Genomic DNA, 26,885 nt, shown 5'->3' with positions numbered 1-26,885 from the left:
CCACACGCAGCCACGCTCTGGGGAGGAGAGCACAGTGAGATTAGAGCTCTGGACAGAACCACACGCAGCCAGCGAGGAGGAGGAGAGCACAGTGAGATTAGAGCTCTGGACAGAACCACACGCAGCCACGCTCTGGGGAGGAGAGCACAGTGAGATTAGAGCTCTGGACAGAGCCACACGCAGCCACGCTCTGGGGAGGAGAGCACAGTGAGATTAGAACTCTGGACAGAGCCACACGCAGCCACGCTCTGGGGAGGAGAGCACAGTGAGATTAGAGCTCTGGACAGAGCCACATGCAGCCAGCGAGGGGGAGGAGAGCACAGTGAGATTAGAGCTCTGGGCAGAACCACACGCAGCCAGCGAGGGGGAGGACAGCACAGTGAGATTAGAGCTCTGGACAGAGCCACACGCAGCCACGCTCTGGGGAGGAGAGCACAGTGAGATTAGAGCTCTGGACAGAGCCACACGCAGCCACGCTCTGGGGAGGAGAGCACAGTGAGATTAGAGCTCTGGGCAGAACCACACGCAGCCAGCAAGGGGGAGGAGAGCACAGTGAGATTAGAGCTCTGGACAGAGCCACACGCAGCCACGCTCTGGGGAGGAGAGCACAGTGAGATTAGAGCTCTGGACAGAACCACACGCAGCCACGCTCTGGGGAGGAGAGCACAGTGAGATTAGAGCTCTGGGCAGAGCCACACGCAGCCAGCGAGGGGGAGGAGAGCACAGTGAGATTAGAGCTCTGGACAGAGCCACACGCAGCCAGCGAGGGGGAGGAGAGCACAGTGAGATTAGAGCTCTGGGCAGAGCCACACGCAGCCAGCGAGGGGGAGGACAGCACAGTGAGATTAGAGCTCTGGACAGAACCACACGCAGCCACGCTCTGGGGAGGAGAGCACAGTGAGATTAGAACTCTGGACAGAGCCACACGCAGCCACGCTCTGGGGAGGAGAGCACAGTGAGATTAGAGCTCTGGACAGAGCCACACGCAGCCAGCGAGGGGGAGGAGAGCACAGTGAGATTACAGCTCTGGACAGAACCACACTCAGCCAGCGAGGGGGAGGAGAGCACAGTGAGATTAGAGCTCTGGGCAGAGCCACACGCAGCCACGCTCTGGGGAGGAGAGCACAGTGAGATTAGAGCTCTGGACAGAGCCACACGCAGCCAGCGAGGGGGAGGAGAGCACAGTGAGATTAGAGCTCTGGGCAGAGCCACACGCAGCCAGCGAGGGGGAGGAGAGCACAGTGAGATTAGAGCTCTGGACAGAGCCACACGCAGCCACGCTCTGGGGAGGAGAGCACAGTGAGATTAGAGCTCTGGACAGAACCACACGCAGCCAGCGAGTGGGAGGAGAGCACAGTGAGATTAGAGCTCTGGAGAGAGCCACACGCAGCCAGCGAGGGGGAGAAGAGCACAGTGAGATTAGAGCTCTGGACAGAGCCACACGCAGCCAGCGAGGGGGAGGAGAGCACAGTGAGATTAGAGCTCTGGACAGAGCCACACGCTGCCAGCGAGGGGGTGGAGAGCACAGTGAGATTAGAGCTCTGGGCAGAACCACACGCAGCCAGCGAGGGGGAGGAGAGCACAGTGAGATTAGAGCTCTGGACAGAACCACACGCAGCCACACTCTGGGGAGGAGAGCACAGTGAGATTAGAGCTCTGGGCAGAACCACACGCAGCCAGCAAGGGGGAGGAGAGCACAGTGAGATTAGAGCTCTGGACAGAGCCACACGCAGCCACGCTCTGGGGAGGAGAGCACAGTGAGATTAGAGCTCTGGACAGAGCCACACGCAGCCACGCTCTGGGGTGGAGAGCACAGTGAGATTAGAGCTCTGGACAGAGCCACACGCAGCCAGCGAGGGGGTGGAGAGCACAGTGAGATTAGAGCTCTGGGCAGAACCACACGCAGCCAGCGAGGGGGAGGAGAGCACAGTGAGATTAGAGCTCTGGACAGAGCCACACGCAGCCAGCGAGGGGGAGGAGAGCACAGTGAGATTAGAGCTCTGGACAGAGCCACACGCAGCCAGCGAGGGGGAGGAGAGCACAGTGAGATTAGAGCTCTGGACAGAGCCACACGCAGCCAGCGAGGGGGAGGAGAGCACAGTGAGATTAGAGCTCTGGGCAGAGCCACACGCAGCCAGCGAGGGGGAGGAGAGCACAGTGAGATTAGAGCTCTGGACAGAGCCACACGCTGCCAGCGTGGGGGTGGAGAGCACAGTGAGATTAGAGCTCTGGGCAGAACCACACGCAGCCAGCGAGGGGGAGGAGAGCACAGTGAGATTAGAGCTCTGGGCAGAACCACACGCTGCCAGCGTGGGGGTGGAGAGCACAGTGAGATTAGAGCTCTGGACAGAGCCACACGCAGCCACGCTCTGGGGAGGAGAGCACAGTGAGATTAGAGCTCTGGACAGAACCACACGCAGCCAGCGAGAGGGAGGAGAGCACAGTGAGATTAGAGCTCTGGACAGAACCACACGCAGCCAGCGAGGGGGAGGAGAGCACAGTGAGATTAGAGCTCTGGACAGAGCCACACGCAGCCACGCTCTGGGGTGGAGAGCACAGTGAGATTAGAGCTCTGGACAGAGCCACACGCAGCCAGCGAGGGGGAGGAGAGCACAGTGAGATTAGAGCTCTGGGCAGAGCCACACGCAGCCAGCGAGGGGGAGGAGAGCACAGTGAGATTAGAGCTCTGGACAGAGCCACACGCAGCCAGCGAGGGGGAGGAGAGCACAGTGAGATTAGAGCTCTGGGCAGAACCACACGCAGCCAGCGAGGGGGAGGAGAGCACAGTGAGATTAGAGCTCTGGACAGAGCCACACGCAGCCAGCGAGGGGGAGGAGAGCACAATGAGATTAGAGCTCTGGACAGAGCCACACGCTGCCAGCGAGGGGGAGGAGAGCACAGTGAGATTAGAGCTCTGGGCAGAACCACACGCAGCCAGCGAGGGGGAGGAGAGCACAGTGAGATTAGAGCTCTGGACAGAGCCACACGCAGCCAGCGAGGGGGAGGAGAGCACAATGAGATTAGAGCTCTGGACAGAGCCACACGCTGCCAGCGAGGGGGAGGAGAGCACTGTGAGATTAGAGCTCTGGACAGAGCCACACGCTGCCAGCGTGGGGGTGGAGAGCACAGTGAGATTAGAGCTCTGGACAAAACCACACGCAGCCAGCGAGGGGGAGGAGAGCACAGTGAGATTAGAGCTCTGGACAGAACCACACGCAGTCAGCGAGGGGGAGTGCATGAAGACCTGTCCTGAGGAAACCCAGGCAAGACCCAAGGAGTCAGAGGGACCGAGATGGTTGGAGACTAGGGGCTGCTCTGCACTACCACAGCAACTTGCACTACCTTATACAAGTTCCGTTCTGTAACTAATGGAACCAACATCAACACTGTCAGCTCCACTTACCACGGGGGCTACACCAGGCTGCCATACGCAACTGACAGGAGAATGCTCACTCATTGATTTAGCTTATCCTCACCAGACAGGCTAAATCAACACGCCGCACATTGAGTGCAGCACTGCTCATCTACAGGCAAGAGAATACCTACCCAAGGAACAGTCTCATGTGCAGAGGACAAGCACCAACCTATTAAACAGCTCCAGGCTTTGTCCCCACTCCCCACCGTCAGACGCAACAGGCATTCCCCCCGCTCCCCTTGTCACTGACAAGAGACCCTCCTCTCAGCTGAAAGACTGATAATGTCTTACGGCGGGGTGGGCCGAATCCAGCCTGCCAAGCCATCAGATCTGGTCTGCGGGAGTCCCCACAACCTCCTGCCTGCCCTGCCTCTGCACAGTGCTCAAAGCAGCTCTCTTAACCTGTGGGGAGGGAGGCCTAGTTCACTGCCCCACACCCAGTAAAATCATGAAGCTCTCATTGGCCAGTTTCTGGCCAGTGGGAGCTGCCTGTTTGCAGTAGTTTTGTGACACCTGTATAAAGGGTCATAGAATCATAGGACTGGAAGGGACCTCAAGAGGTCATCGAGTCCAGCCCCCCGCCCTCAAGGCAGGACCAAGCTCAGTCTACACCATCCCTGACAGATGTCTATCTAACCTGTTCTTAAATATCTCCAGAGAGGGAGATTCCACCACCTCCCTTGGCAATTTATTCCAATATTTGTCATGAGCTTCCGTGGGCAAACCCCACTTTATCAGCTGAGCTGGACTGGAAAAACCCTTGGCAGTCAGGCAGCATGAAGTACTCCTCACCCCCTGGGACTGCTGCATTCCGACTCAGCCACACATGGCCCCTGCAGCCAATGCAGGAACGCTGGCTGAGGAACCAGTTGGGCTGCTGGCCGTGAGCCACCAAGGTAAGTCTCCCGGCCCCATCCTGCTTCTAGCCCCCCAGTCCCTCCCTCCCCCCACCCTCTGGCACTCTCCTGTATCCCCTCCCCATAGAAACCAAACTCTTTGACACTGTTCCTGCACCCTTACCTCCTCCCTGACCCCTGCACCTCCTCCTACACTTCTCCTCCAGGTCAGAATCCTTTCTTGCACCCATACCCACTCCCGGACCCCACACCCACTCCCTACAGCCCAGCCTCCTGCCCTAGATTACAAACCACATCCAAACACCCTCCCAGACCCTACACCTCCTCCTGCACCCCAACCCCTACACCCAAACTCCACCCCAGACCCCCACACCTCCTCTATTAATATCATGGAAAAGTACAGCCCTTGACCACTTATTAAATTGTTTAAGTGCCCCCCCCCCCCAAAAAAAGGGTTGCCCACCCCGATGAAGATGCAGTGTTTTATTTGTGATCTAATTCCGACATATATTAAACTGCTGAGAGGGTAATACGGAAACGTGACAAAAAAGATGTAAATGTTGCTAATGGGTGAATGGTTGAGTGGCTGGTTTTTGCTAAAACTCTTCAGAGACTTTGATAGGCTCTTTTGGTCACATTTTCCATAGACTGGCAATGTCATGTTCTTCACCAAGTGGTCCCAGTTAGCAAGTATGGCAAGAGACAACCTTGACTTAGCCAGCAGATCTTACATGATCTAAACATCAAAAATGAGTCTTATAAAAAGTGGAAACAAGTTCAAATTCCAAAGGATGAAGACGAGCAACCAATGCAAGTATGCAGGGGCAAGATTAGAAAGGAGAAGGCACAAAACAAGCTCAGTCTAGCAGGGCAGGCCCATTGCTCAGTGAAGAGGGAGAAACAATAACAGGAAACCTGGAAATGGCAGAGGTGCTTAATGACTTCTTTGTTTCAGTTTTCGTTAAGAACACTGATGGTGACAGGATGCCTGACATAGTGAATGCCAGAGGGAAGGGGGTAGGTTTAGAAGTTAAAATTAAAAAAAAGTTCAAAATTACTTAGAAAAATGAGATGTCTGCAAGTCACGAGGGCCTGGTGCATCCTAGAATACTCAAGGAGCTGATAGAGGAGGTATCTGAGCCTTCTGCTGTCATCTTTGAAAAGTCATGGAAGTTGGGAGAGATTCCAGAAGACATGAAAAGGGGAAATCTAGTGCCCATCTGTAAAAAGGGAAATAAGAACAACCCAGGAAACTACAGACTAGTCAGTTTAACTTCTCTGCCAGGGAAGATAAAGGAGCAAGTAATTAAGGAATTCATCTGGAAGGTGATAGGTAACAGCCAGCCTGGATTTGTAAAGGACAAATCATGTCAAACCAATCGGATAGCTTTCTTTCATAGGATATCTAGCCTTGTGGATAAGGGAGAAGCGGTGGACATGGTATACCTAGACTTTAGTAAAGCATTTGACAGAGTTTCGCATCACCTTCTCATTAACAAACTAAGCAAATACAACTTAGATGGGGCTACTATACAGTAGGTGCATAACTGGCTGGATAACTGTTCTCAGAGTATAGTTATTAACGGTTCACAATCCTGCTGGAAGGGCATAACAAGTGGGGATCCGCAGGGATCTGTTTTGGGTCCGGTTCTGTTCAATATCTGTGTCAATGATTTAGATGATGGCATAACAGTACGCTTATTAAGTTTGCAGATGATACCAAGCTGGGAGGGGTTGCAAGTGCTTTGGACAACAGGGTCAAAATTAAAAATTATCTGGACAAACTAGAGAAATGGGCTGAGGTGAGTAGGATGAAGTTTAATAAGGACAAATGCAAAGTGCTCCACTTAGAAAGGAACAATCCGTTTCACACACAGAGAATGGGAAGTGATTGTCTAGGAAGGAGTCCTGCAGAAAGGGATCTAGGGGTCACATTGCAGCACAAGCTAAATATGAGTCCAGTTTGTGACACTTGCAAAAAAAGTAAACATGATTCTAGGATGCATTAACAGAAGTGTTGTGAGTAAGACACGAGAAGTCATTCTTCCGCTCTGCTCTGTGCTCATTAGGTCTCAATTGGAGTACTGTGTCCAGGTCTGGGCACTGCATTTCAGGAAAGATATGGAGAAATTGGAGAAGATCCAGAGAAGAGCAACAAAAATGATTAAAGGTCTAAAAACATGAGCTATGAGGGAAGACTAAAAAACTGGACTTGTTTAGTTTAGAAAACAGAAGACTGAGAGAGGACAGGATGGCAGTTTTCAAGTATCTAAAAGGGTGTTACAAGGAGGAGGGAAAAAAATTGTTCTCCTTGGCCTCTGAAGTTGGGACAAGAAGCAATGGGCTTAAATTGCAGCAAGGGAGGTTTCGGTTGGGCATTAGGAAAAACTTCCTGTCAGGGTGGTTAAACACTGGAATAAATTGCCCAGGGAGGTTGGGGAATCTCCATCACTGGAGATGTGTAAGAGCAGGTTAGACAGACACCTGTCACGGATGCTCTAAACGGTGTTTGGTCCTGCCGTGAGGGCAGGGGACTGGACTTGATGACCTCTTGAGGTCCCTTCCAGTTCTAGGATTCTATGATTAACAGAAGTTTAGCTTCATTTAGGACAATGATGGTTTCTGGATTTTGTTTAATAGGTTTAACAATATTTAGGATGCTGAGGAGGAGTCACATCTCTTTCCATCAGCAATGAGTCCACACCTTGAAACAGGGATTTGAACAACTAGTGGACTATCCAATCGGCAAATGCTTTTTGGACAGTCAACAGGCTAGTCGCCTAGATGCTTCTCCTTTTGCTGCCTCTATCATCTCTACCTTGAGGACTGCATGGATTATGGCTAGCTGGCCTCGGTGCCTACAGATACCCCCAGTTAACTTTTGGTTCTCATAGCCTGGCATTGCATGACTAGAACGCCTGTAACTTCCCTTGGTTAGCCTCACAGCCAGGGTCTCTGCATGAAAGCGATTCATATAGGGCCAGGGGCTTTATCCACTGGTTGTTGGCAGCTGCCTCTTTGCTTTCCTTATGTTCTGCTCTAGGTTGTGGGCCTAATGGAAGCCTGGGCAGCCAAGCCTCAGGCAGTGGGCTCTCCACATGCAGTCCCTGCCTGCTGCATTGGCCTCATCTGACCCTGCAGCTGAGACAGGAATCTGCACTTGTGACACTGACAGATTCCAGCTTTCAGCCTCAGCAAACATCCACATGCCTTGCTTGCCAGAGAAATGGCACTAGCTCTAGCTCATGTGACAGCAAAATAACCACTTACCCTCATCTGCCAAGTACAGAGCAACTCCTTCCTATCCCTGAGCCCATCATGTTATTGCTGTATCCGTCTGTTAAATCAGTTCCTCTCTAGCCAAGCCCAAATTCACAGCTTTCAAGGGGGCCAAACACATTTAACAGTGTCATTGTGGAGAGAGAGCTCACTGGGATGAGCATTGGCCTTCTAAACCCAGAGTTGTGAGTTCAATCCTTGAGGGGACCATTTAGGAATCTGGGGCAAATCTGTCAGGGATGGTACTTGGTCCTGCTGTGACGGCAGGGGACTGGAGTCGATGACCTCTCAAGGTCCCTTTCAGTTCTATGATCTATTATATTATATTGCTGCCATATTAACAGAAGCATCAGAGAAGAAAACTTGTCTGTGCTTCATGCATAAGTCTCAACCTCAGCTCAGCTCCTTGCGTGACCATGTGGTCCCTCAGGGCTCATCTATACTTATGGGAAGATCGACGCTCTGGAGGTTAATCTTCCTGGGTTCTATTTAGCGGGGTCTAGTAAGGACCCACTGACTCCATCTCTGATGGCACTGCCCTCAACCCTGGTACTCCACAGGGTCTTGACGAGTGAAGGCAGTTGACAGGAGAAACTCTCCCACTGACCTCCCACTGTGTGAACACTGAAGAAATTTGATTTAAAGCAGTAGTCCCCAACCTTTTGGAGCTGCCGGGCGCCCGGAGGCGGGGCCACCCATGCATCTGGGACTGGTGCTGCGCATGCAGGGCCGGCCCTGAGCACTTGGCGGGCGCATGTAAATGTCCCGGCGGGTGCCATGGCGCCCGCGGGCACCACGTTGGGGACCACTGATTTAAGGTATGTTGACTCCAGCTATGCGATTCTCGTAGCTGTAGTTGTGCATCTTAAATTCAATGCATCCCGTAGTATAGACCTGGACTCGGAGAATAACTTCCTGCACTTCCTGAACTTGTGGGTGTTATGACAGTAAGCATATTAAAATTGGCAGGATGCTAAAGTACTAATGACGGGAGCCAGAAAAAAGGCCTTGCCTAGACAGGCCAATCGTTACTAATATTACCACTGGAACATAAGAGATGTGAGAGAGGCAAAGACAACGTCAGTGAAGTGCCATGGGAGGAAGCCGAGAAGTGAGTGTGAGATGGCAGGAAAGAACCCCAAAGCAGAGCAGTAGACCACAAGGCACAAAGTAACAGCAATATTAATGCTCTAGCTATGACCTCCCCCGCCCTCCGCCCCAAGCTGTACAGGCCCATCATGGGATACAGGATCTTTGCCCCACACCTCTAGACTCACCACGGCAATTAAGGGCCTCTGAACTTGCAGGGCCACTGGTTGAATCACATCCAGAATTGAGAATGGCCAGGAGCTGGAAAGAAAACATCCCAGAGATTAACAAGGGCCACAGAGATGAGCTAAGGCTGTCCCCGGGAAAGTCCCCCATCACCACTACCTGAAGCGAAGAAGGCCAACTCGGCCATTAGTGGCTGCCTCCTCCGGGAACAGCAGCAGAGGTGGATTCCCCCGATGGGAAGAATACATCTTCAGGGAATCCACCAGCTCTGCCCGGCTCCCTACTGCCCCCAGCTCCATGAATCCCCGTGACCAACAGATGAAACCTGGTGTGCCATTCAAAGCAGGCTGTAAAAAAAAAAGAGCACATACAAATCAGTGATCCTCACTCAGCCTCCCTCAAGAGACTCTACCCAGCGGGTTGATTTGGGTCCTAGCGTCCCAAAAGCTCCTTCCTTCCCCTCCCTGGACAGCACAGGAGCAGCTGGGTGTCCTCCAAACAGCTCTCAGTTATGAATGGGAGATGGGGGGCCTTGTTACAAGATTGGTTGTACCATCCTTCTCCCCACCAACACAAGTCTGTTGCTTTTCAGGACTGTTTGAAAGACCCTTATCACACAGCATCACACACTGCTTCCTAGGCAGGTGCAGATAGCTCTCTGCACTCACAGGAAACAGCCAGCACCCGGGGAAAGCCCCAAGCCCAACTGTGCTTCTGCTTATATCTATTTAAAGAGCCAGGAGGGTGAGGCAGAAGTGACAAGTTTGCTTGGATGGCTTGGTTCATTGCCTGTCCTTAACCTGAACCAACCAGAACCTAATAGCACAATACACAAGCCTAAAGAGACACTCAAGGCTTGTTCAATTATTTGTTAAAAACAAACCAAGGAGCCATTCCCAAATCCCTGAATAGGGAATTCTACCAAGGGAGGTGTATAAGGGTGTAGCCCAAGATCCTCGCATAACTCACGGTATTGCATGGGGTCAGCAGGTTGATGACACTGTGGTCGAAGTAAGTCACATGGTTGGCAATATAAACCCTGATGCTGGCATCCCGGAGATTGGGGTCACTTTGCCGCACAAACAGACCCAACACCGAGCACATCACACGCACGATAAACCTGATAACAGGAGCAGAGGCCCCCATCATGACCAGAACTGCTGACAAGTGAATAAAGACTAGGCTGTACAAGCACTATGGAATGAAGCCCGAGGGGCACCAGAAACGTGTCACGTGGAGAGACAGGGTGAGTGGAAGGAAGCTCAGGGCTGCATTTGTAGGGACACTGGTGGAGCTGTGTAGGGAGCGCTCAGGATTGGAATAGTGAGGGAGTGGTGTCAGGTGTACTTGCTGGCAATTTGCCTTGTCTCTCTCAGCCCTGCAGTTTGCACTTGGACAAGAGAAACACGTTGTCCGGCAGGTCCTGGAATCACCAGCAAAGGAGCTTAGGGCTAATGAGGACAAAAGGCACGAACACAGAGCATCCACAAATATGAACTGTACCCCTATCAGCCAGCCCCAAGAAGCCAGGGGTACGGAGCTCCCACTCCATTGACAGCAGAGGGGGACCCCACAGGACAACTTTACATACAGGTAGGAGATGGCTACTCACTGGATTTGGGGATGGAAAGCTCACAAGAGCCCCACGCTCACCCTCACCTGCGGAGCAGACTGTCTGGCAGAGCACAACTGACCAGGAAGACGTGGACGCCGATGAACAGGCGCAGGAGGAGCAGACAGAGTCCCACGGGCGCATAGAGCAGCAGAGCCAGCAGCAGGAAGCCATCGCTGGGGAACCTGAGGGGGAAAGAGGGTTCAGGTCAAAGTCCACTGCCAGGTGCTAACTGATCCACTGCCCACCTCCCGCTGCTCCCAGGTGCCCGTGCCCTGCCCCCCCCGGAGAGCGAGACCCCCCCCCGATCCGCCCGCCCCCCCCAGGAGAGCGAGACCCCCCCCGATCCGCCCGCCCCCCGCGGAGAGCGAGACCCCCCCCGATCCGCCCGCCCCCCGCGGAGAGCGAGACCCCCCCATCCGCCCGCCCCCCCCCAGGAGAGCGAGACCCCCGATCCGCCCGCCCCCCCAGGAGAGCGAGACCCCCCCGATCCGCCCCCCCCCCCCGGAGAGCGAGACCCCCCCGACCCGCCCGCCCCCCCCAGAGAGCGAGGCCCCCCCGACCCGCCCGCCCCCCCCAGGAGAGCGAGCCCCCCCGACCCGCCCGCCCCCCCCAGGAGAGCGAGCCCCCCCGACCCGCCCGCCCCCCCCCGGAGAGCGAGCCCCCCCGATCCACCCGCCCCCCCCAGGAGAGCGAGCCCCCCCGATCCCCCCCCCCCCGATCCTCCCGCCCCCCCCAGGAGAGCGAGCCCCCCCGATCCGCCCGCCCCCCCCAGGAGAGCGAGCCCCCCGAACCGCTCGCCCCCCCCAGGAGAGCGAGCCCCCCGATCCACCCGCCCCCCCCGGAGAGCGAGCCCCCCCGATCCTCCCGCCCCCCCCCAGGAGAGCGAGCCCCCCGATCCTCCCGCCCCCCCCCAGGAGAGCGAGACCCCCCCGATCCGCCCGCCCCCCCCCCAGGAGAGCGAGACCCCCCGATCCACCCGCCCCCCCCCCCAGGAGAGCGAGCCCCCCCGATCCACCCGCCCCCCCGATCCTCCCGCCCCCCCCAGGAGAGCGAGCCCCCCCGATCCTCCCGCCCCCCCCAGGAGAGCGAGCCCCCCCGATCCGCCCGCCCCCCCCAGAGAGCGAGACCCCCCAATCCGCCCGCCCCCCCCCCCCCCCAGAGAGCGAGCCCCCCCGATCCGCCCGCCCCCCCCAGGAGAGCGAGCCCCCCCGATCCGCCCGCCCCCCCCAGGATAGCGAGCCCCCCCGATCCTCCCGCCCCCCCCAGGATAGCGAGCCCCCCGATCCTCCCGCCCCCCCCCCAGGAGAGCGAGCCCCCCCGATCCGCCCGCCCCCCCGAGCCCCCCCGCCCCCCCCCCCCAGGAGAGCGAGCCCCCCGATCCTCCCGCCCCCCCCCGCCCCCCCCCCCAGGAGAGCGAGCCCCCCCGATCCGCCCGCCCCCCCCCAGGAGAGCGAGCCCCCCCGATCCGCCCGCCCCCCCCCCCCAGGAGAGCGAGCCCCCCCGATCCTCCCGCCCCCCCCGGAGAGCGAGCCCCCCCGATCCGCCCGCCCCCCCCCCCCCCCCCCAGAGAGAGCGAGACCCCCCCCCGATCCGCCCGCCCCCCCCCCAGAGCGAGCCCCCCCCCCCGAGCCCCCCCGCCCCCGCCCCCCCGCCCCCCCCCCCAGGAGAGCGAGCCCCCCCGATCCGCCCGCCCCCCCCCCCCCGGAGAGCGAGCCCCCCCGATCCGCCCGCCCCCCCCCCGGAGAGCGAGACCCCCCCCGATCCGCCCGCCCCCCCCAGGAGAGCGAGCCCCCCCGATCCGCCCGCCCCCCCCCCCCCGGAGAGCGAGACCCCCCCCGATCCGCCCGCCCCCCCCCGGAGAGCGGGACCCCCCCCGATCCGCCCGCCCCCCCCCGGAGAGCGGGACCCCCCCCGATCCGCCCGCCCCCCCCCGGAGAGCGGGACCCCCCCCGATCCGCCCGCCCCCCCCGGAGAGCGGGACCCCCCCCGATCCGCCCGCCCCCCCCCGGAGAGCGAGACCCCCCGATCCGCCCGCCCCCCCCCCCGGAGAGCGAGACCCCCCCGATCCGCCCGCCCCCCCCCCGGAGAGCGAGCCCCCCCCCCGGAGAGCGAGCCCCCCCGATCCGCCCGCCCCCCCCAGGCTCTCACCGGTGCGCGTCGAAGAGCCGCTCAGGGCTCGAGGCGGGAGGAGGCTCCATCCCGGTCCCGAGCCACCGCCTCAGCGAGGCCCAGGACCCGCCGCCATCTTACCCACGGCGGCGCCCTGCGCGGGGCCCTCTGGGAAAGGGAACCCGCGTGCGCCGGAACGAGCCTCCCGGCCTGCCCCGCGCGGCTCCCTGCCTCTCCCGGCCTGCCCCGCGCGGCGCGTCCTGCCTCTCCCGGCCTGCCCCGCGCGGCTCCCTGCCTCTCCCGGCCTGCCCCGCGCGGCGCGTCCTGCCTCTCCCGGCCTGCCCCGCGCGGCTCCCTGCCTCTCCCGGCCTGCCCCGCGCGGCTCCCTGCCTCTCCCGGCCTGCCCCGCGCGGCGCGTCCTGCCTCTCCCGACCAGCCCCGCGCGGCGCGTCCAGCGTCTCCCGGCCTGCCCCGCGCGGCTCCCTGCCTCTCCCGACCTGCCCCGCGCGGCGCGTCCTTCCTCTCCCGGCCTGCCCCGCGCGGCCCCCTGCCTCTCCCGGCCTGCCCCGCGCGGCGCGTCCTGCCTCTCCCGACCAGCCCCGCGCGGCGCGTCCAGCGTCTCCCGGCCTGCCCCGCGCGGCTCCCTGCCTCTCCCGACCTGCCCCGCGCGGCGCGTCCTTCCTCTCCCGGCCTGCCCCGCGCGGCCCCCTGCCTCTCCCGGCCTGCCCCGCGCGGCGCGTCCAGCGTCTCCCGGCCTGTCCCGCGCGGCTCCCTACCTCTCCCGGCCTGCCCCGCGCGGCGCGTCCAGCGTCTCCCGGCCTGCCCCGCGCGGCTGAGCATGGCGGCGGCCCGGGCGCTGTGGCTGCGCGCGGCCTGGCGGGGGCCGGCCCGGGCCCTGGGGGCCGCTCCCTGCGCGGGCCGGGGGGAGCCGCGGCCGCCCCCTCGCGCGGGCCGGGCCCGCTGGGCGCTGGCGGGGGCGGGGGCGGGGGCGGGGGCGCTGCTGCTGCTGCTCTGGGGCCGGGAGCCGCCCGCGCTGCTGCCCCGGGTGCGCGCCGCCGTGCCCGCCCCCCCCGCGCCGCCCGCCCCCCCCGCGCCGGGCCCCGGCTCCGCCCGCGCCGCCTTCAACTTCATCGCCGACGTGGTGCAGAAAACCGCCCCCGCGCTGGTCTACATCGAGATCCTGGGCAGGTACCGCCCCCCCCCCCCCGCCCCCCCCCGGACCCCCCCGGGCCCCCCCCCGCCCCCCCCCCCCCCCCTGGACCCCCCCCACGCTGGTCTACATCGAGATCCTGGGCAGGTACCGCCCCCCCCGGGACCCCCCCGGGACCCCCCCGCCCCCCTGGACCCCCCCGCACTGGTCTACATCGAGATCCTTGGCAGGTACCGCCCCCCCGGGACCCCCCCCCCCCCCCCCCGCACTGGTCTACATCGAGATCCTTGGCAGGTACCGCCCCCCCGGGACCCCCCCGCCCCCCCCGGACCCCCCCGCGCTGGTCTACATCGAGATCCTGGGCAGGTACCGCCCCCCCCGGGACCCCCCCGCCCCCCCCGGACCCCCCCGCGCTGGTCTACATCGAGATCCTGGGCAGGTACCGCCCCCCGGGACCCCCCCGCCCCCCCCGGACCCCCCCGCGCTGGTCTACATCGAGATCCTGGGCAGGTACCGCCCCCCGGGACCCCCCCGCCCCCCCCGGACCCCCCCGCGCTGGTCTACATCGAGATCCTGGGCAGGTACCGCCCCCCGGGACCCCCCCGCCCCCCCGGGACCCCCCCCGCGCTGGTCTACATCGAGATCCTGGGCAGGTACCGCCCCCCCCCTGGACCCCCCCGCGCTGGTCTACATCGAGATCCTGGGCAGGTACCGCCCCCCCCGGGACCCCCCCGCCCCCCCTGGACCCCCCCGCGCTGGTCTACATCGAGATCCTGGGCAGGTACCGCCCCCCCCGGGACCCCCCCGCCCCCCCGGGACCCCCCCCGCGCTGGTCTACATCGAGATCCTGGGCAGGTACCGCCCCCCCCCTGGACCCCCCCGCGCTGGTCTACATCGAGATCCTGGGCAGTACCCGCCCCCTGGAACTCCCCTGTCCCCCGGGACTCCCCTCCTGACCCCCCTGGTACCGCGCCTGCGGTGGTCTACATCGAAGTTTTGGGCATGTACCCCCCCCCCCCCCCCGAACCCCTATGCTGGTCTACATCGAGATCCTGGGCAGGTACCGCCTCCCCGGGACCCCCCCGCCCCCCCGGGAACCTCCCGCGCTGGTCTACATCGAGATCCTGGGCAGGTACCGCCCCCCCGAACCCCTATGCTGGTCTACATCGAGATCCTGGGCAGGTACCGCCTCCCCGGGACCCCCCCGCCCCCCCGGGAACCTCCCGCGCTGGTCTACATCGAGATCCTGGGCAGGTACCGCCCACCCCCCCCCCCAGGACCCCCTCCGCCCCCCCGGAACTCCTCCGCGCTGGTCTACATCGAGATCCTGGGCAGGTACCGCCCCCCGGGACCCCCCCCGGGACCCCCCCGCGCTGGTCTACATCGAGATCCTGGGCAGGTACCGCCCCCCCCCCGGGACTCCCCCGCCCCCCGGGACCGCCCCACGCTGGTCTACATCGAGATCCTGGGCAGGTACCGCCCCCCCCGGGACCCCCCCCCGCCTCCCCGGGACCCCCCCGTGCTGGTCTACATCGAGATCCTGGGCAGGTACCGCCCCCCGGGACCCCCCCCCCCGGGACTGCCCCACGCTGGTCTACATCGAGATCCTGGGCAGGTACCGCCCCCCCCCCGGGACCCCCCCCCCGCCTCCCCGGGACCCCCCCGTGCTGGTCTACATCAAGATCCTGGGCAGGTACCGCCCCCCCCCCCCCCCCGGGACCACCCCCGCCCCCCCGGGACCCCCCCGCGCTGGTCTACATCGAGATCCTGGGCAGGTACCCGCCCCCCCGGGATCCCCCGCCCCCCCGGGACCCCCCCGCGCTGGTCTACATCGAGATCCTGGGCAGGTACCCGCCCCCTGGAACTCCCCTGTCCCCTGGGACCACCCCCACCCCCAGGACTCCCCTCCTGACCCCCCTGGTACCGCGCCTGCGGTGGTCTACATCGAAGTTCTGGGCATGTACCCCCCCCCCCCGAACCCCCATGCTGGTCTACATCGAGATCCTGGGCAGGTACCCCCCACGCTCTCCTGGACCCTCCTGGCCCAGCTGGTACCACCGCCTCCCAGTATTGCCCCAGTGCTGGTCTACATGGAGATCCTGGGCAGCTACTGCCCGACCTGCTCTCCCCGCCCCGCAGCATCGCCTGGCTTCAACCTGCTCCCAGTACTGCCCCTTGTGAATCTGACCTGCCACTTACCCCTTCCTGCCCTTGTACCATCTCTCCTCTCACCTTGTTCTCTCCTCTTCCAGAGAAACTTTCCCCATTCTTCAAATCTGCTTCCCCTCCTCTCCCCTCCCCGCCCCACCCATACTGACCCCCAAGTGTTTCCCTAAGTATGTGTCATTTGATTGGCTGCATAGAAACCCCTGCTGCTGTGTTTGTGTGTATCACTCTTAGGTCGGGTGCTCTCTAGTAAGGATGTAAAATCCACTTAATTAGTTAACCAGTTGAATGTTAAGGGGAGCTAGTTATCTGATTAAACAGTGGTAGGGGAATTTCCATCCACTAGTCCTTAGGCACTTCCGCATTTCTCCTTTGAAATGGACAAAAGCCCCAGTGGGGACTCTTGTGCATTTCAAAGTTGGAACTCTGCATGCAGCCGAGGGCCAGCAGGACTTCCCCTTGGTCCCAAGTGTGCCAGCTTTGGAATGTACAAGAGTCCTCAGCTGACCACGGGATCCATGCGGCGCTGCCCCTTTGAAATGCCTCGACGCTGCCACTTTAAAGTGCCCCCTCTTCCCTTCCCCTTTGCTGCTGCTTCTATCTGATAGAGGCAGCAAGCAGAGGAGTGACTAGTCGACTCGACTGTCTGATTAGCATTTGCTTATTGGATAGTTGACGACTGCTCAACGTTTCCCTCTACTCTCTTCTAGTCAGTCCCTGGCAAGGAACGTTTCAGTTGCGCCGCCGTGCGCGCTCGTGCTCATGTATGTCAAAATCCTGGGTGGGCATTGAACCGTCTAGCCCGGGGTGGGCAATAACTTTAATGAGGGTCGCGGGTCGCTCTGGAAGGGGAGGCCCTTTAAATAGCAGGAGGCGAAAGGGCTCGCAGCTCCCAGGACTTGTGAGCCCTTTCAACTGCTTCTATTTAAAGAGCTCGCACCTTCCCTGTGGCTGCAGACAACGCGTTGCCTGCCAGGATAGGGAAGGTGCAAGCCCTTTAAATAGAAGCAGTTGAAAGGACTCCTGCATCTCCAACTCCCAAGCAACGCGCTAGGAGGTGGGGCCTGGAACTGCTGTCCGGGCCTGATTCAGCCTGCCAAGAGGCTTTTGTCCACCCCGATCTAAACTGTTGTCTGCCTGGAGGAAACCTGTCCCTGCCCTAGTCTGTCTAGAGATGTCTCTCACCCCTAGCAGAGAGCCATGGGAGGGGCCTGTCTCCTATGCTGGTGCTCAGGTGAGCAGAGGTGTGTGTTCTGGCAGGAGGAGAGATTGCTGATAGGAAGGAGGGGAGCCAGTGCCTTGAAGAAAGGGGCTTGCGGATTTCTGTGGTGGTTTCTGCCCCCCATCCACACTGACTGGCTTTTCCAAAAGCTACCTCTGGTTCTTGTCCTGTAGGCATCCCTTTTCAGGCCGGGAGGTGCCCATCTCCAATGGCTCTGGCTTTGTGGTGTCCCCAGATGGTCTCATCGTGACTAATGCCCACGTTGTGGCGAATCGGCGGCGGGTGCGGGTGAAGCTGGCTAGCGGGGAGCTCTACGATGCCGTGGTCCGTGAAGTCGACCAGGTGGCAGATATTGCCACCATCAAAATCAACCCCAAGGTGTGTGGGGGCCAGGAACGTTTCACGGGACTAGCCCCTGCATTGGCTGCCTGCAGGTCTCTTGATAGAGCTGTGCTGACCCATGCTTTCTCTTCCCCCCAGCAACCTCTGCCCACGCTGCCCCTGGGCCGCTCCGCAGAGGTGCGGCAAGGAGAGTTTGTGGTGGCTATGGGCAGCCCTTTTGCTCTGCAGAACACCATCACCTCCGGCATTGTCAGCTCTGCTCAGCGAGGCAGCCAGGAGCTGGGCCTGGCCGATTCCAACATGGAGTACATCCAGACCGACGCTGCCATAGATGTAAGGGGAGTGTGGAGCGGGGGAGGGCAGTGGGGGCACTGGCTGAACCCCACAGTTTGTGCATTTAGAAGAATTTTGCTGCTAGTTGGGGTGGGAGCTGGGGAAGGGGTCTGCATGAGGGGAGTGTTCAGGCTGTCCCTTGTAGGAAGAGCAGGGAAGCAGGGGATCTGGATTCTGCCCCCGGGCCATTGGTTGTGTTTGCTGCCTGTGTAAGCCAGAGGCACTGAGAGGGAGCCTGAGTCTGCACAGCAAAGGCTTCAGTCTCCCGCTCAGTGCCTCTGGCTTACGCTGACCACCCTGGTTCTCGGGTTTTGTCTCTGCTGCTGCTGTGGCTTAACTCTGCCCCTTTCTCTCCTGCTGCAGTTCGGGAACTCGGGGGGGCCCCTCGTCAATCTGGTAAGTCCTGCTGTTTGGGTGTCTTCCCTTTTTGGGGGGAACACAGTGCCCCTTTGGGCTGCGTGCTCCAGCCCTGGCTAACTGGCTGTGTGGAAGTCGGGATGCCCACCTCTTGCTGCCAGCAGGGAGTATAGAGATGTCTATTCTTCTCCCAGGCTCTGCTCTGGCGTGACCGAGGTAACAGCACTGGGGTCTGCACTGCTGCCTGACCCATCCCAAGCCAAGTTGGTGTTGGGTGCAAACTGGTGGAAGCCTGAATAGGCTGGGCTTGAGCCCTTCCTGACACCATGTCCCTCCTCTCCTTGCATGGGGCAGATTGTGGGGCATGGGGGGCTGCAGTGTGACAGGCTGATGCCCTTCTTGGCTTGCATGGCAACTCTCTTCCGGCAGGACGGCGAGGTGATTGGGGTGAACACAATGAAGGTGACGTCAGGTATCTCCTTCGCCATCCCCTCAGACCGGCTGCGGGAATTCTTGCAGAAGGGGGAGCAGCGCAAGAGTGAGTGAACTGGGAAGGGAGGGGGAGGATACAGGCAGAAAGAATGGAGCAGAGCTGGGGAAGAGGGGGAGGAGCACCCACTTCAGACTTCTTGCTGGTGCTGTCATAGTCCTCTGTCCCTGCCAGGGGAACTGGGCCTCAGCCTCCTCCCAGCACATCAGAGTCCAAGGAAAACCTGGTCCACTGTGCGGTCATTCCGTGGACTGTCTTCAGTTCCCTTCCACTGCAGGCTGGTTCCCCCTTTTCAGCGATGGGAGGGGGCAGCAAGGATAGAGGCAGGCAGAGGTGTCTGAGCACAGCTGAACTCTGGAGAAGGGATCTCTGGGGCCCATCTGTTTTCAGAGGGAAGGCAGTGCAGTTCTGCTATTTAGGCTTTAGCAGCTGGGACTCTAATGGCAAAGGAGCCAGGTCTCATGGTCTGCCTGCCTGGGGACCTGTACAGAGTGAATCGTGGGATAAGAGGGAAGATCCTCTCGGGGATCAGTAACTGGTAAAAAAATAGAAACTAACGGTCAGCTTTCAGAATGGAAAGAGGTAAACAGTGATGCCCATGACCCCCAGGGGTCTGTCTCGGGGCCAATGCTGTTCAACATGTTTGTAAAAGATCTGGAAAAAGTGATGTACAGTGAGGTGGCAGAGTGTGCAGGTGATTCAAGATCGGTCCAGAGCAGACTGAAGAGTTACAAGTTAAAATCTCACAGCTAGGTGACTGAGTACCAGAATGGCAGGAAATGCAAATAATGCACCTTGGGAAGCATAATCCCAGCTATGCATAGAAAATGAGGGGTCTACATTAGTTCTTACACCTCAAGAAAAATGTCTTTAGCCGTTGTGATACTTCTCTGAACAATGTGCTCATCGTGCAGCGACAGTCACAGAGGCTAACGATGACAGGAACCAGTAGGAAAGAGACGAATAGCAAACCAAAGCCTACCTTACTGGCACTAGAGAAGCCCATGGCGTGCCAGCACCTTGAATGCTGTGTGCAGTTCTGGCCGCCCCATCTCAAAACAGAGTTGGCAAAGGGTTAGAGCAGGTCAGCTCCCGGAGGACAGGTTCAGCAATGGAGATTAGCCAAGGTGGCCAGGAATGCAGCCCCATGCGTTGGGCGCCCCTAAGCCTCTGCCTGCCTGACTCCGGGACTGGCCAGCAGGAGAAGGGTCACGTGCAGATTGCCCTGGTCATTTCCTTGGAAGCTGTCAGAACACCGGGTACTGAGCTAGCAACGCTGGTCTGGCTCTGCTGGCCATCCATGTGTACAAGCTCTTGGGGTCAGTGCAGCGTGAAATTCAGTGCCCTGTGGCATACAAAAGGTCAGGCTGGGACAGCTCATCGGGGCCCCCGACCCAGCACCCCCGTCCGGAGCCAGATGTGACTCCTCCAGCCAGTAGAACAGGAGGGTTTATTGCTTCTCAGAGATCCAGCCCAGCCCGGGTTCCATGTGCACATCGGAGTGAGGGGCAGGCAGCCTCAGAGCCCTTGGGGCGGGTGCACAGGCCCCTGGACCCCCCCCCGTACTCAGCTCAGTCTCTTCTCTCCATGTTTGCCCAGCCAAGACTGCCCCCTCTCCAAACCACAGAACACACATTCTCCCCCCCCCCCCAGGTAGCCACCCCCCTTCCTTTGTTCACACCCCTTCCCCTGGCCTGGTGAGAAGTTGCTAGGCAATGTGCACTGCCCCCAGGGACCCGCCCACCTGCTGAGCAGTGCTACAGACACAGGCCAGTAGGGGTCACCCCCAGCCCCACACAGCCACCTGCGACTGCCAGCCAGAGTGGAGCCAGGGTCACAGGAGTGTACGAACCCCCCCCCCCCCCGCCCGAACGTCGCACAGCCACCCGCGACTGCCAGCCAGAGTGGAGCCAGGGTCACAGGAGTGTACGAACCCCCCCCCCCCCCGCCCGAACATCGCACAGGCTAGGTTGGCAGTTCTCAGACGGTGAGCTGGGACCTGAGTGGGTTCTAATCCCGTTTTAATGGGATTGTCAGGTCTACGCTCTGGGGCCAAAGCTGATATCCGAGGACTCAGTGATGAACATTGGGGCTCAGATTACAGGGCCCCTCTCTAGGACTGAAGCCCATGGCCTTCAGGTTTGATCCACCCAACTAGGGGTAGGGCTTAGGTGAGTTCAGGCTTCAGTCCTTGTGTTGCCTCTCTTGTCAGAGGAGGTTCACGGTGCAATGAAGATTGAGAACCCCTGGATTGATCTGAGGATCCATTCTGGCCTTGAACTCTCTCTGCCTCGGGGTCGGCTGGGTAGTCTGGGAATCTTTGACCAGAAACTAGGCTCATTATACAAAGGCAGCTCCAGTCTGTGCGGTGGGCCTGGGTAGCAGAGCAGCTGCAGTTAGGATCTTGACAGTGATTAATCAGCTTCCAGATGCTGTTTCTCCACATAAGAATGGCCAGGCTGGGTCAGACCAAAGATCCATCTATCCCAGTGTCCTGTCTGCCCACAGTGGCCAATGCCAGTTGCCCCAGAGGGAATGAACAGAACAGGGAATCATCCAGCAATTCAACCCCTGTTGCCCATTCCCAGTTTTTGAAAGAGGCAAAAGCTCTGCCCATCCTTGCTGCTAGCCATTGATGGGCCTATCCTCCATGAATTTATCTAGCTCTTTCTTGAACCCTGTTATAGTCTTGGCCTTCACAACATCCTCTGGCAGGGAGTTCCACAGGTTGTCTGTGCCTTGTGTGGAGAAATATTACCTATTAATGTATTTGATAACTTCTAGTTCTCATATTATGGGAACAAGTAAATAACTCATTTTTTCCACACCTGTCATGATTTATAGACCTCTGTCCTCTTCCCTTCCCCCCCTTGTCTCTCTTCCAAGCTAAAAAGTCCCAATCTTAAGCTCTCCCTGTAAGGCAGCTGTTCCATACCTCGGATCATTTTTGTTGCCCTTTTCCAATGCCAAGATATCTTTTTTGAGGTGAGGCGACAATATCTGTACGCCGTATTCAAGCTGTGGGCACACTGTAAATTTACATAGAGGCAGTAAGATATTTTCTGTCTTATTTATCCCTTTCTTAATGATGTCTAACATTGTTTGTTTTTCTGACTGATGCTGCACATTGACTGGATGATTTCAGAGAACTATCTACTCTGACTCCCAAGATTTCTATGGAGTGGTAACAGCTAATTTAGTCCTCATCATTTTATACATGTAGTTGGCATTATGTTTTCCAACGCGCATTACTTTGAATTAATCAGCATTAAAATTCATCTGCCATTTTGTTGCCCAGTCACCTGATTTTGTGAGATCCTTTTGAAACTCTTCACGGTCAACTTTGGAGTTAACTTGAGCAGTTTTGTGTCATCTGCAAATTTTGCCATCTCAGTGTTTACCTTTTTCTCCAGATCATTTATGAATGTCTTGAATAGGATTGGTTCCAGCATGGCCCCCAGCGGGACCCCACTAGTTACCTCTCTCCATTCTGAAAACTGATCATTTATTCCTATCCTGTTTTCTGTCTTTTTACCAGTTATCAATCCATGAGAGGACCTTCCCTCTTATCCCATGACAACTTACCTTGCTTCGGAGCCTTTAGTGCGGGACCTTGTCAAAGGCTTTCTGGAAATCTTAAGTACACGAGATCCACTGGATCCCCCTTGTAAACATGCTTTTTGACCTCCTCAAAGAATTCTAGTAGATTAGTAAGGCATGATTTCCATTTAGAGAAACCATGTTGACTCTTCCCTAACAAATTGTGTTTAGCCATGTGTTTGACAATTCTCTCCTTTACTACAGTTTCAACGAATTTGCCTGGTATAGCAGTTAGACTGACCAGCCTGTAATTGCCAGGATCACCTCTAGAGCCCTTCTAAAAATTGGCATCACATTAACTCTTCAGTCATTTGGTACAGGAGATGATTTTAAGCCTAGGTTGCAAACCATGGTTAGTAGTTGCACAATTTCACATTTGAGTTCCTTCAGAACTCTTGGATGAATTCTCCCTGATCCTGGTGACGTATTATTGTTTATCAGTTTGTTCGAAAACCTCCTCGGACACCTTAGTCTGGGATGATTCCTCAGATTTCCTAAAACGAATGGCTCAGGTTTGGGAATCTCCCTCATCTCCTCAGCCATGAAGACGGATGCAAAGAATTCATTTAGTTTCTTGACATGGCCTCATTGTCCTTGAGTGCATCTGGATTGTCCAGTGGCTCCACTGGTTGTTTAGCAGGTTCTCTGCTTCTGATGGACTTAAACATGGTTTGCTGGTTTGGTAGTTTTGGCTAGCTCTTGTTCAGATTCCTTTCTGACCTTCCTAATTATATTTTTACACTTCATTTGACAGAGTTTATGCTCCTTTGTTTTCCTCATTAGGATTTAATTTCCACTTTTTAAACAGTGACTTTTTATCTCTCACTGCTTTTTATTTACTTATTAAGCCACAGTGGCACATTTTTAGTTTTCGTTGTTTTGTATGCATGTATGTTGAGCTTCTATTACAATATCTTTGAAAAGGTTCCATGCAGCTTGCAGGGGTTTTACTTTTGTCACTGTGTCTTTTAACTTCTGTTTAACTAACCTCCTCATTTTTGTGTAGTTCCCCTTTCTGAAATGAAATGCCACAGTGTTGGGCTGCTGACGTGTTTTTCCACCACAGGGATGTTAAGTTTAATTATATTACGGTCAGTCTTTCCAAGCAGTCCAGTTATAGTCACCTGTTGGACCAGATCCTGCACTACACTTAAGACTAAATCAAGAATAGCCTCTCCCCTTGTGGATTCCAGAACCAGCTGGTCCAGGAAGCAGTAGTTTAAGGTGGTGTGGGGGGAAGGACCTGGCAGGCTGCAGCCTGGGGACAGAGCATGGTTTTCTTCTGAGCTGGAGGCCCCATTCTGCTGTAGGCAGGCCAAGTAACCCAGCTGGCCTGGCATCGTGTTGAGGAGGGAGGGTGTGCACACAGGTCCTCCCTTGGCAATTCCTAGACCTGGTTCCCTTTGCTCTTGCAGGCTCCTGGTTCGGCAGTACGGAGATAAAGCGTCGCTACATCGGGGTGATGATGCTAACACTGACCCCCAGGTATGTGTCCCAAGTTTGGGGCCAGCTGACTGGCTTCCAGGGTTTACCCTGGGTTGTGGGGCCAGAGTCTCAGGAAGGCAAGCTGGGAGGATACCCATGTAGAGAATCACTCTGCAGTGGGGAAAACCCTGTTGGTCCCACCTCAGCCCAGACCGATTAGTTTACTTATGGGAGTGTCCCCAGGGGCAGGATGCCAGCCCAGCCTTCTCCCTGGCAGAGGAGTTCCCAGTGACATGCAGCTGTCCATCACCCCGGCTACCCCCACAGTATTTGCTGTGCCCAAGCCATCTCTTGGGCAAGCTGGACAGGACAGACACATCTCCTCTCTGAATCTCCTCTTGCACCACAGGCAGCCAGGGTATGGCTCAGCAGTTATGGAGGAGCTAAGCTGTGTCACTGCGGGTGGACCCAGGAGACATCCTGGGAGCAAAGGGCCTGGCTGGGGGGGTATGAGAAATCACCAGGCAGCAGCAGCACCACAGGGTAGCAATGTAACAGTGTAGTTGGGGCTGGAACAGCTGCTTGCCTGTGGCAGGTGGGGAGCTGCTCCAGTCTCCACCTGTTACCCGTTAACCTTTCACATCTCTAGTCCAGTTGCCCTGAGGGAGGAGGGCATGAAATGGCCTGGCCCTGGGCAAGAGTAGCACAGTGAGCAGACAAGTGCGGCAGGCCTGCTGACCTCGTGAGCCCAGCCTCTGGCTGGTGGGTCAGGAGGAGACTTTCCTGGGGCAGTGCCCTGGCCTCCCTGCAGCAGGGCTGTGCTGCTGAGGCATTGGCTGCTGGCAGTTCTCAGGGCTAGGAGGCTGGGCTGGGAACCAGGTTCTCTTCCAGCTGCCTTGTCCTTGGGGAACTGGGCTGCTTCCTTGTCCCCTCGCTGTGGGGAGGCAGGCCTGGCGCTCGCGTCTCTGACTGGTGGGAGGGTCCAGCCAAGTCCCCCCCGGGGGCTTGCTCTGTTCCCCACAAGGAGCTGATTGTGCGGTGAGGCTGCTCCAGCACTGGGACGCTTTGTCCTGTGCCCTGCCCCAGCTGCCTAGTGTGTCTCCCTCTCTGCAGTATTCTGGCCGAGCTGAAGCTGCGCGACCCCAGCTTCCCTGATGTCTCGTATGGGGTCCTGATTCACAAGGTGATCATTGGCTCCCCAGCTCATCAGTAAGTCCTGCAGAGGTGGCTCTTGGGGGGCAAGGGCCCCAAATGGGGGTGCTGGGTGAGGGGTGGGCACAGCTGTCTAAGGACCCCACCAGCAGCCAGTGTGTTCCTGATGAGATTAACTCTGGCCTCAGTAAGACTTTGCCAGAGCAAGGCCCCCACCCCTATCTGCCTGGGGATGGGCTGTGGGGAAGGGGTCTGCATCCATCACTGCCAGGCCCAGCACATCAGTGTCTGTGCTCTCGGCAGGGCGGGCCTGAAAGCCGGTGACGTCGTGCAGGAGATCAACGGGCAGGCGGTGCGGCGCGCAGAGGACATCTACGAGGCCGTGCGGACACACAGCAACCTGGCCATGCTGGTGCAGCGCAGCCATGACATGCTGCTGGTGAACGTCAGCCCCGAGGTCACGGAATAGAGCAGCCCTGCTGGCAGCGGGCACCAGGGACTTGGCTTGAGGCAAGCAGGTCGAGCCGGGGGCTCAGGGTGACAGGCAATAGGCCCTGTGCTGCCAGACGGGAGACACGGGGCTTTTGCAAGAGCCTGAAATGCTCCAGCCAGCAGGGCTGGTCCTGGGACTGGTGCACCAGGGGAGTGGCTACTGTCTACTTCCCTCATCCCCATTAAACCTCTCCTGGGGAATCCTCCATCATGGCCCTTGCTTCCCCCCAAGGCTGGGGGAGTCTGGATCCGGCTGCAGTGTCACTTCTGAGCTGTGGCAGGGTGTGGGCTCTCCCCGAGCATTCAGCCTGGAGCTAGAGCCCTCCACCCGCCCCCTGCTTGCTCCAGCCATGGAGAGCTCCCTGCAGCTGAGGGCTGGGCTCAGCACTCCTGCAGCCAGGCTGAGCCTGCCCTGGTGCTGCATGCAGCTGCTGCTAGTTGCACAGGGGTGGAGGGAGTTCGTGCTCCGGAATTTGGCCAGCAGCGTCCTGCTGAAACCACGCCCGTTCACAGCACTGCTCCAGGCTGCAGCCTCGTCTGTCCAGCAGCTGCTTCCCAGGGCACTGGGTCTGAACACACCCGGCCCTCTGCCAGGAAGAGACGTGTGAGAGTCCTGGGCAGCTGAGGCCTGTCCCTTGGAGCCTTAGGCCCGGCTGCTTTAGCACTGTGGTCTGGAGTGGACCGCCCCCCTTCCCCCCCCCCCCCCCCCCGTCCTCCGTCCCCAAGCTTTTTGCAGAGGGAGACCTGCTTTCCTCTTGCTCCCTAGGCAGACTGGTCCTTCCCCAGGGCCTTTGTGGCAAGTAGAGCAGCCCTGAGACGTGGGCTGCTACTCTGCCTGCCCTAGAGCCAGCCCCAGGGCTGCTGTGGGGAATTCTCACTGTCAAGCTGCCAGTGCATCAGTGGCTGGCTCGCCTGCGTGTTCCCTAGGGGCTGGATTCTCGGAACCAGCAGCTCCTGCCGTTCCCTAATTCCTGGAATTCCCGGCACAGCGCCAGGGAGCTCAGCGAGGAAATGCCGGCGGAGAGCAGCTGTGGTTGAGCTGCGGGGCCGGGCATGGGGCTGCTTTGATGCATGAAAGAAGCTCAGTTGGTGCTGGGTGGGGAGGCAGCTTGGAGCTGGGCAAACACAGCCCAGCAGACAGGCCTCCTTTCAGGCCTGCCCTGGCCCCTCCCGTGGAATTCGTTCCTGCCCCAGCCAGGCAGGTGGGCGCTGTGGTAGACATGCTGGGGCGCTTGCCAGAGCGAGGAGCCAGCGGCTGTCCAATCCCCTCCCCCGCAAGCCCTTGCCTCCCACTGGAGTGATCTCAGGTAGGGGCTGCCTCTGGGCTGGGGGGAAGGACCTCTGTGGTAAGGCCTTCGTGAAGCCCAAGTGATTGCCTGCTTGCTGGGCGCAGGCGTAGGGCCCTGCCTGGGAGCACAGGCAGCACTGGGAGCCGGCGCTTGAGGAGGAGGGTGATGCCAAGCCAGGCCAGGTGCTGTGTCCCACCCCCAGCCTGGCTTTTCCCTTGGTGGGGGCTGGGGCTGGGGAGTGACTTGGGCCCCCAGCACCTCAAGTGCCCTGCCCTGGTGCATTCAGCCCCCGGTCCTGGGCTGGCCTGCTCTGATGC

The 26,885-nt window shown here is 58.9% G+C and overlaps 2 protein-coding genes across 4 annotated transcripts in view; one reads left to right on the top strand and one right to left on the bottom strand.

Moving 5' to 3' along the window:
- Window positions 1-12,791, bottom strand: part of AUP1 (AUP1 lipid droplet regulating VLDL assembly factor) — a 28,855-nt gene extending 16,064 nt beyond the window's left edge. The window contains exons 1-5 of one of the 2 annotated variants that reach the window (XM_075916059.2): window positions 12,590-12,791; window positions 10,486-10,623; window positions 9,796-9,946; window positions 8,986-9,173; window positions 8,829-8,901 (exon numbers count right to left, since the gene is read on the bottom strand). In XM_075916059.2, the coding sequence (XP_075772174.1) occupies window positions 8,829-8,901; window positions 8,986-9,173; window positions 9,796-9,946; window positions 10,486-10,623; window positions 12,590-12,639 (600 nt within the window). In that variant the 5' untranslated portion in view covers window positions 12,640-12,791. The remainder of the gene's footprint in view (window positions 1-8,828; window positions 8,902-8,985; window positions 9,174-9,795; window positions 9,947-10,485; window positions 10,624-12,589) is intronic. The other variant, XM_075916058.2, reaches the window with a different exon arrangement.
- A 597-nt stretch (window positions 12,792-13,388) lies between these two features.
- Window positions 13,389-25,485, top strand: HTRA2 (HtrA serine peptidase 2). 2 transcript variants are annotated; one of them, XM_089777682.1, is made up of 8 exons: window positions 13,389-13,738; window positions 17,262-17,466; window positions 17,569-17,763; window positions 18,127-18,159; window positions 18,550-18,658; window positions 23,626-23,695; window positions 24,749-24,844; window positions 25,091-25,485. In XM_089777682.1, the coding sequence occupies exons 1-8, from the start codon at window positions 13,389-13,391 to the stop codon at window positions 25,254-25,256; spliced, it is 1,224 nt and encodes a 407-aa protein (XP_089633808.1). In that variant the 3' UTR covers window positions 25,257-25,485. The 2 variants fall into 2 exon arrangements, with proteins under 2 accessions (XP_089633808.1, XP_089633807.1); XM_089777681.1 differs by having other exon boundaries at window positions 17,262-17,763.
- The last annotated feature ends 1,400 nt before the right edge of the window (window positions 25,486-26,885 follow it).

Source organism: Pelodiscus sinensis, chromosome 4, assembly GCF_052426305.1.
Source record: "Pelodiscus sinensis isolate ZL-2025 chromosome 4, ASM5242630v1, whole genome shotgun sequence".
NCBI classification, from domain to species: domain Eukaryota; kingdom Metazoa; phylum Chordata; order Testudines; family Trionychidae; genus Pelodiscus; species Pelodiscus sinensis.
The sequence above is the reverse complement of the archived record's forward strand: the minus strand, read 5'-3'. Positions and strand labels throughout refer to the sequence as shown.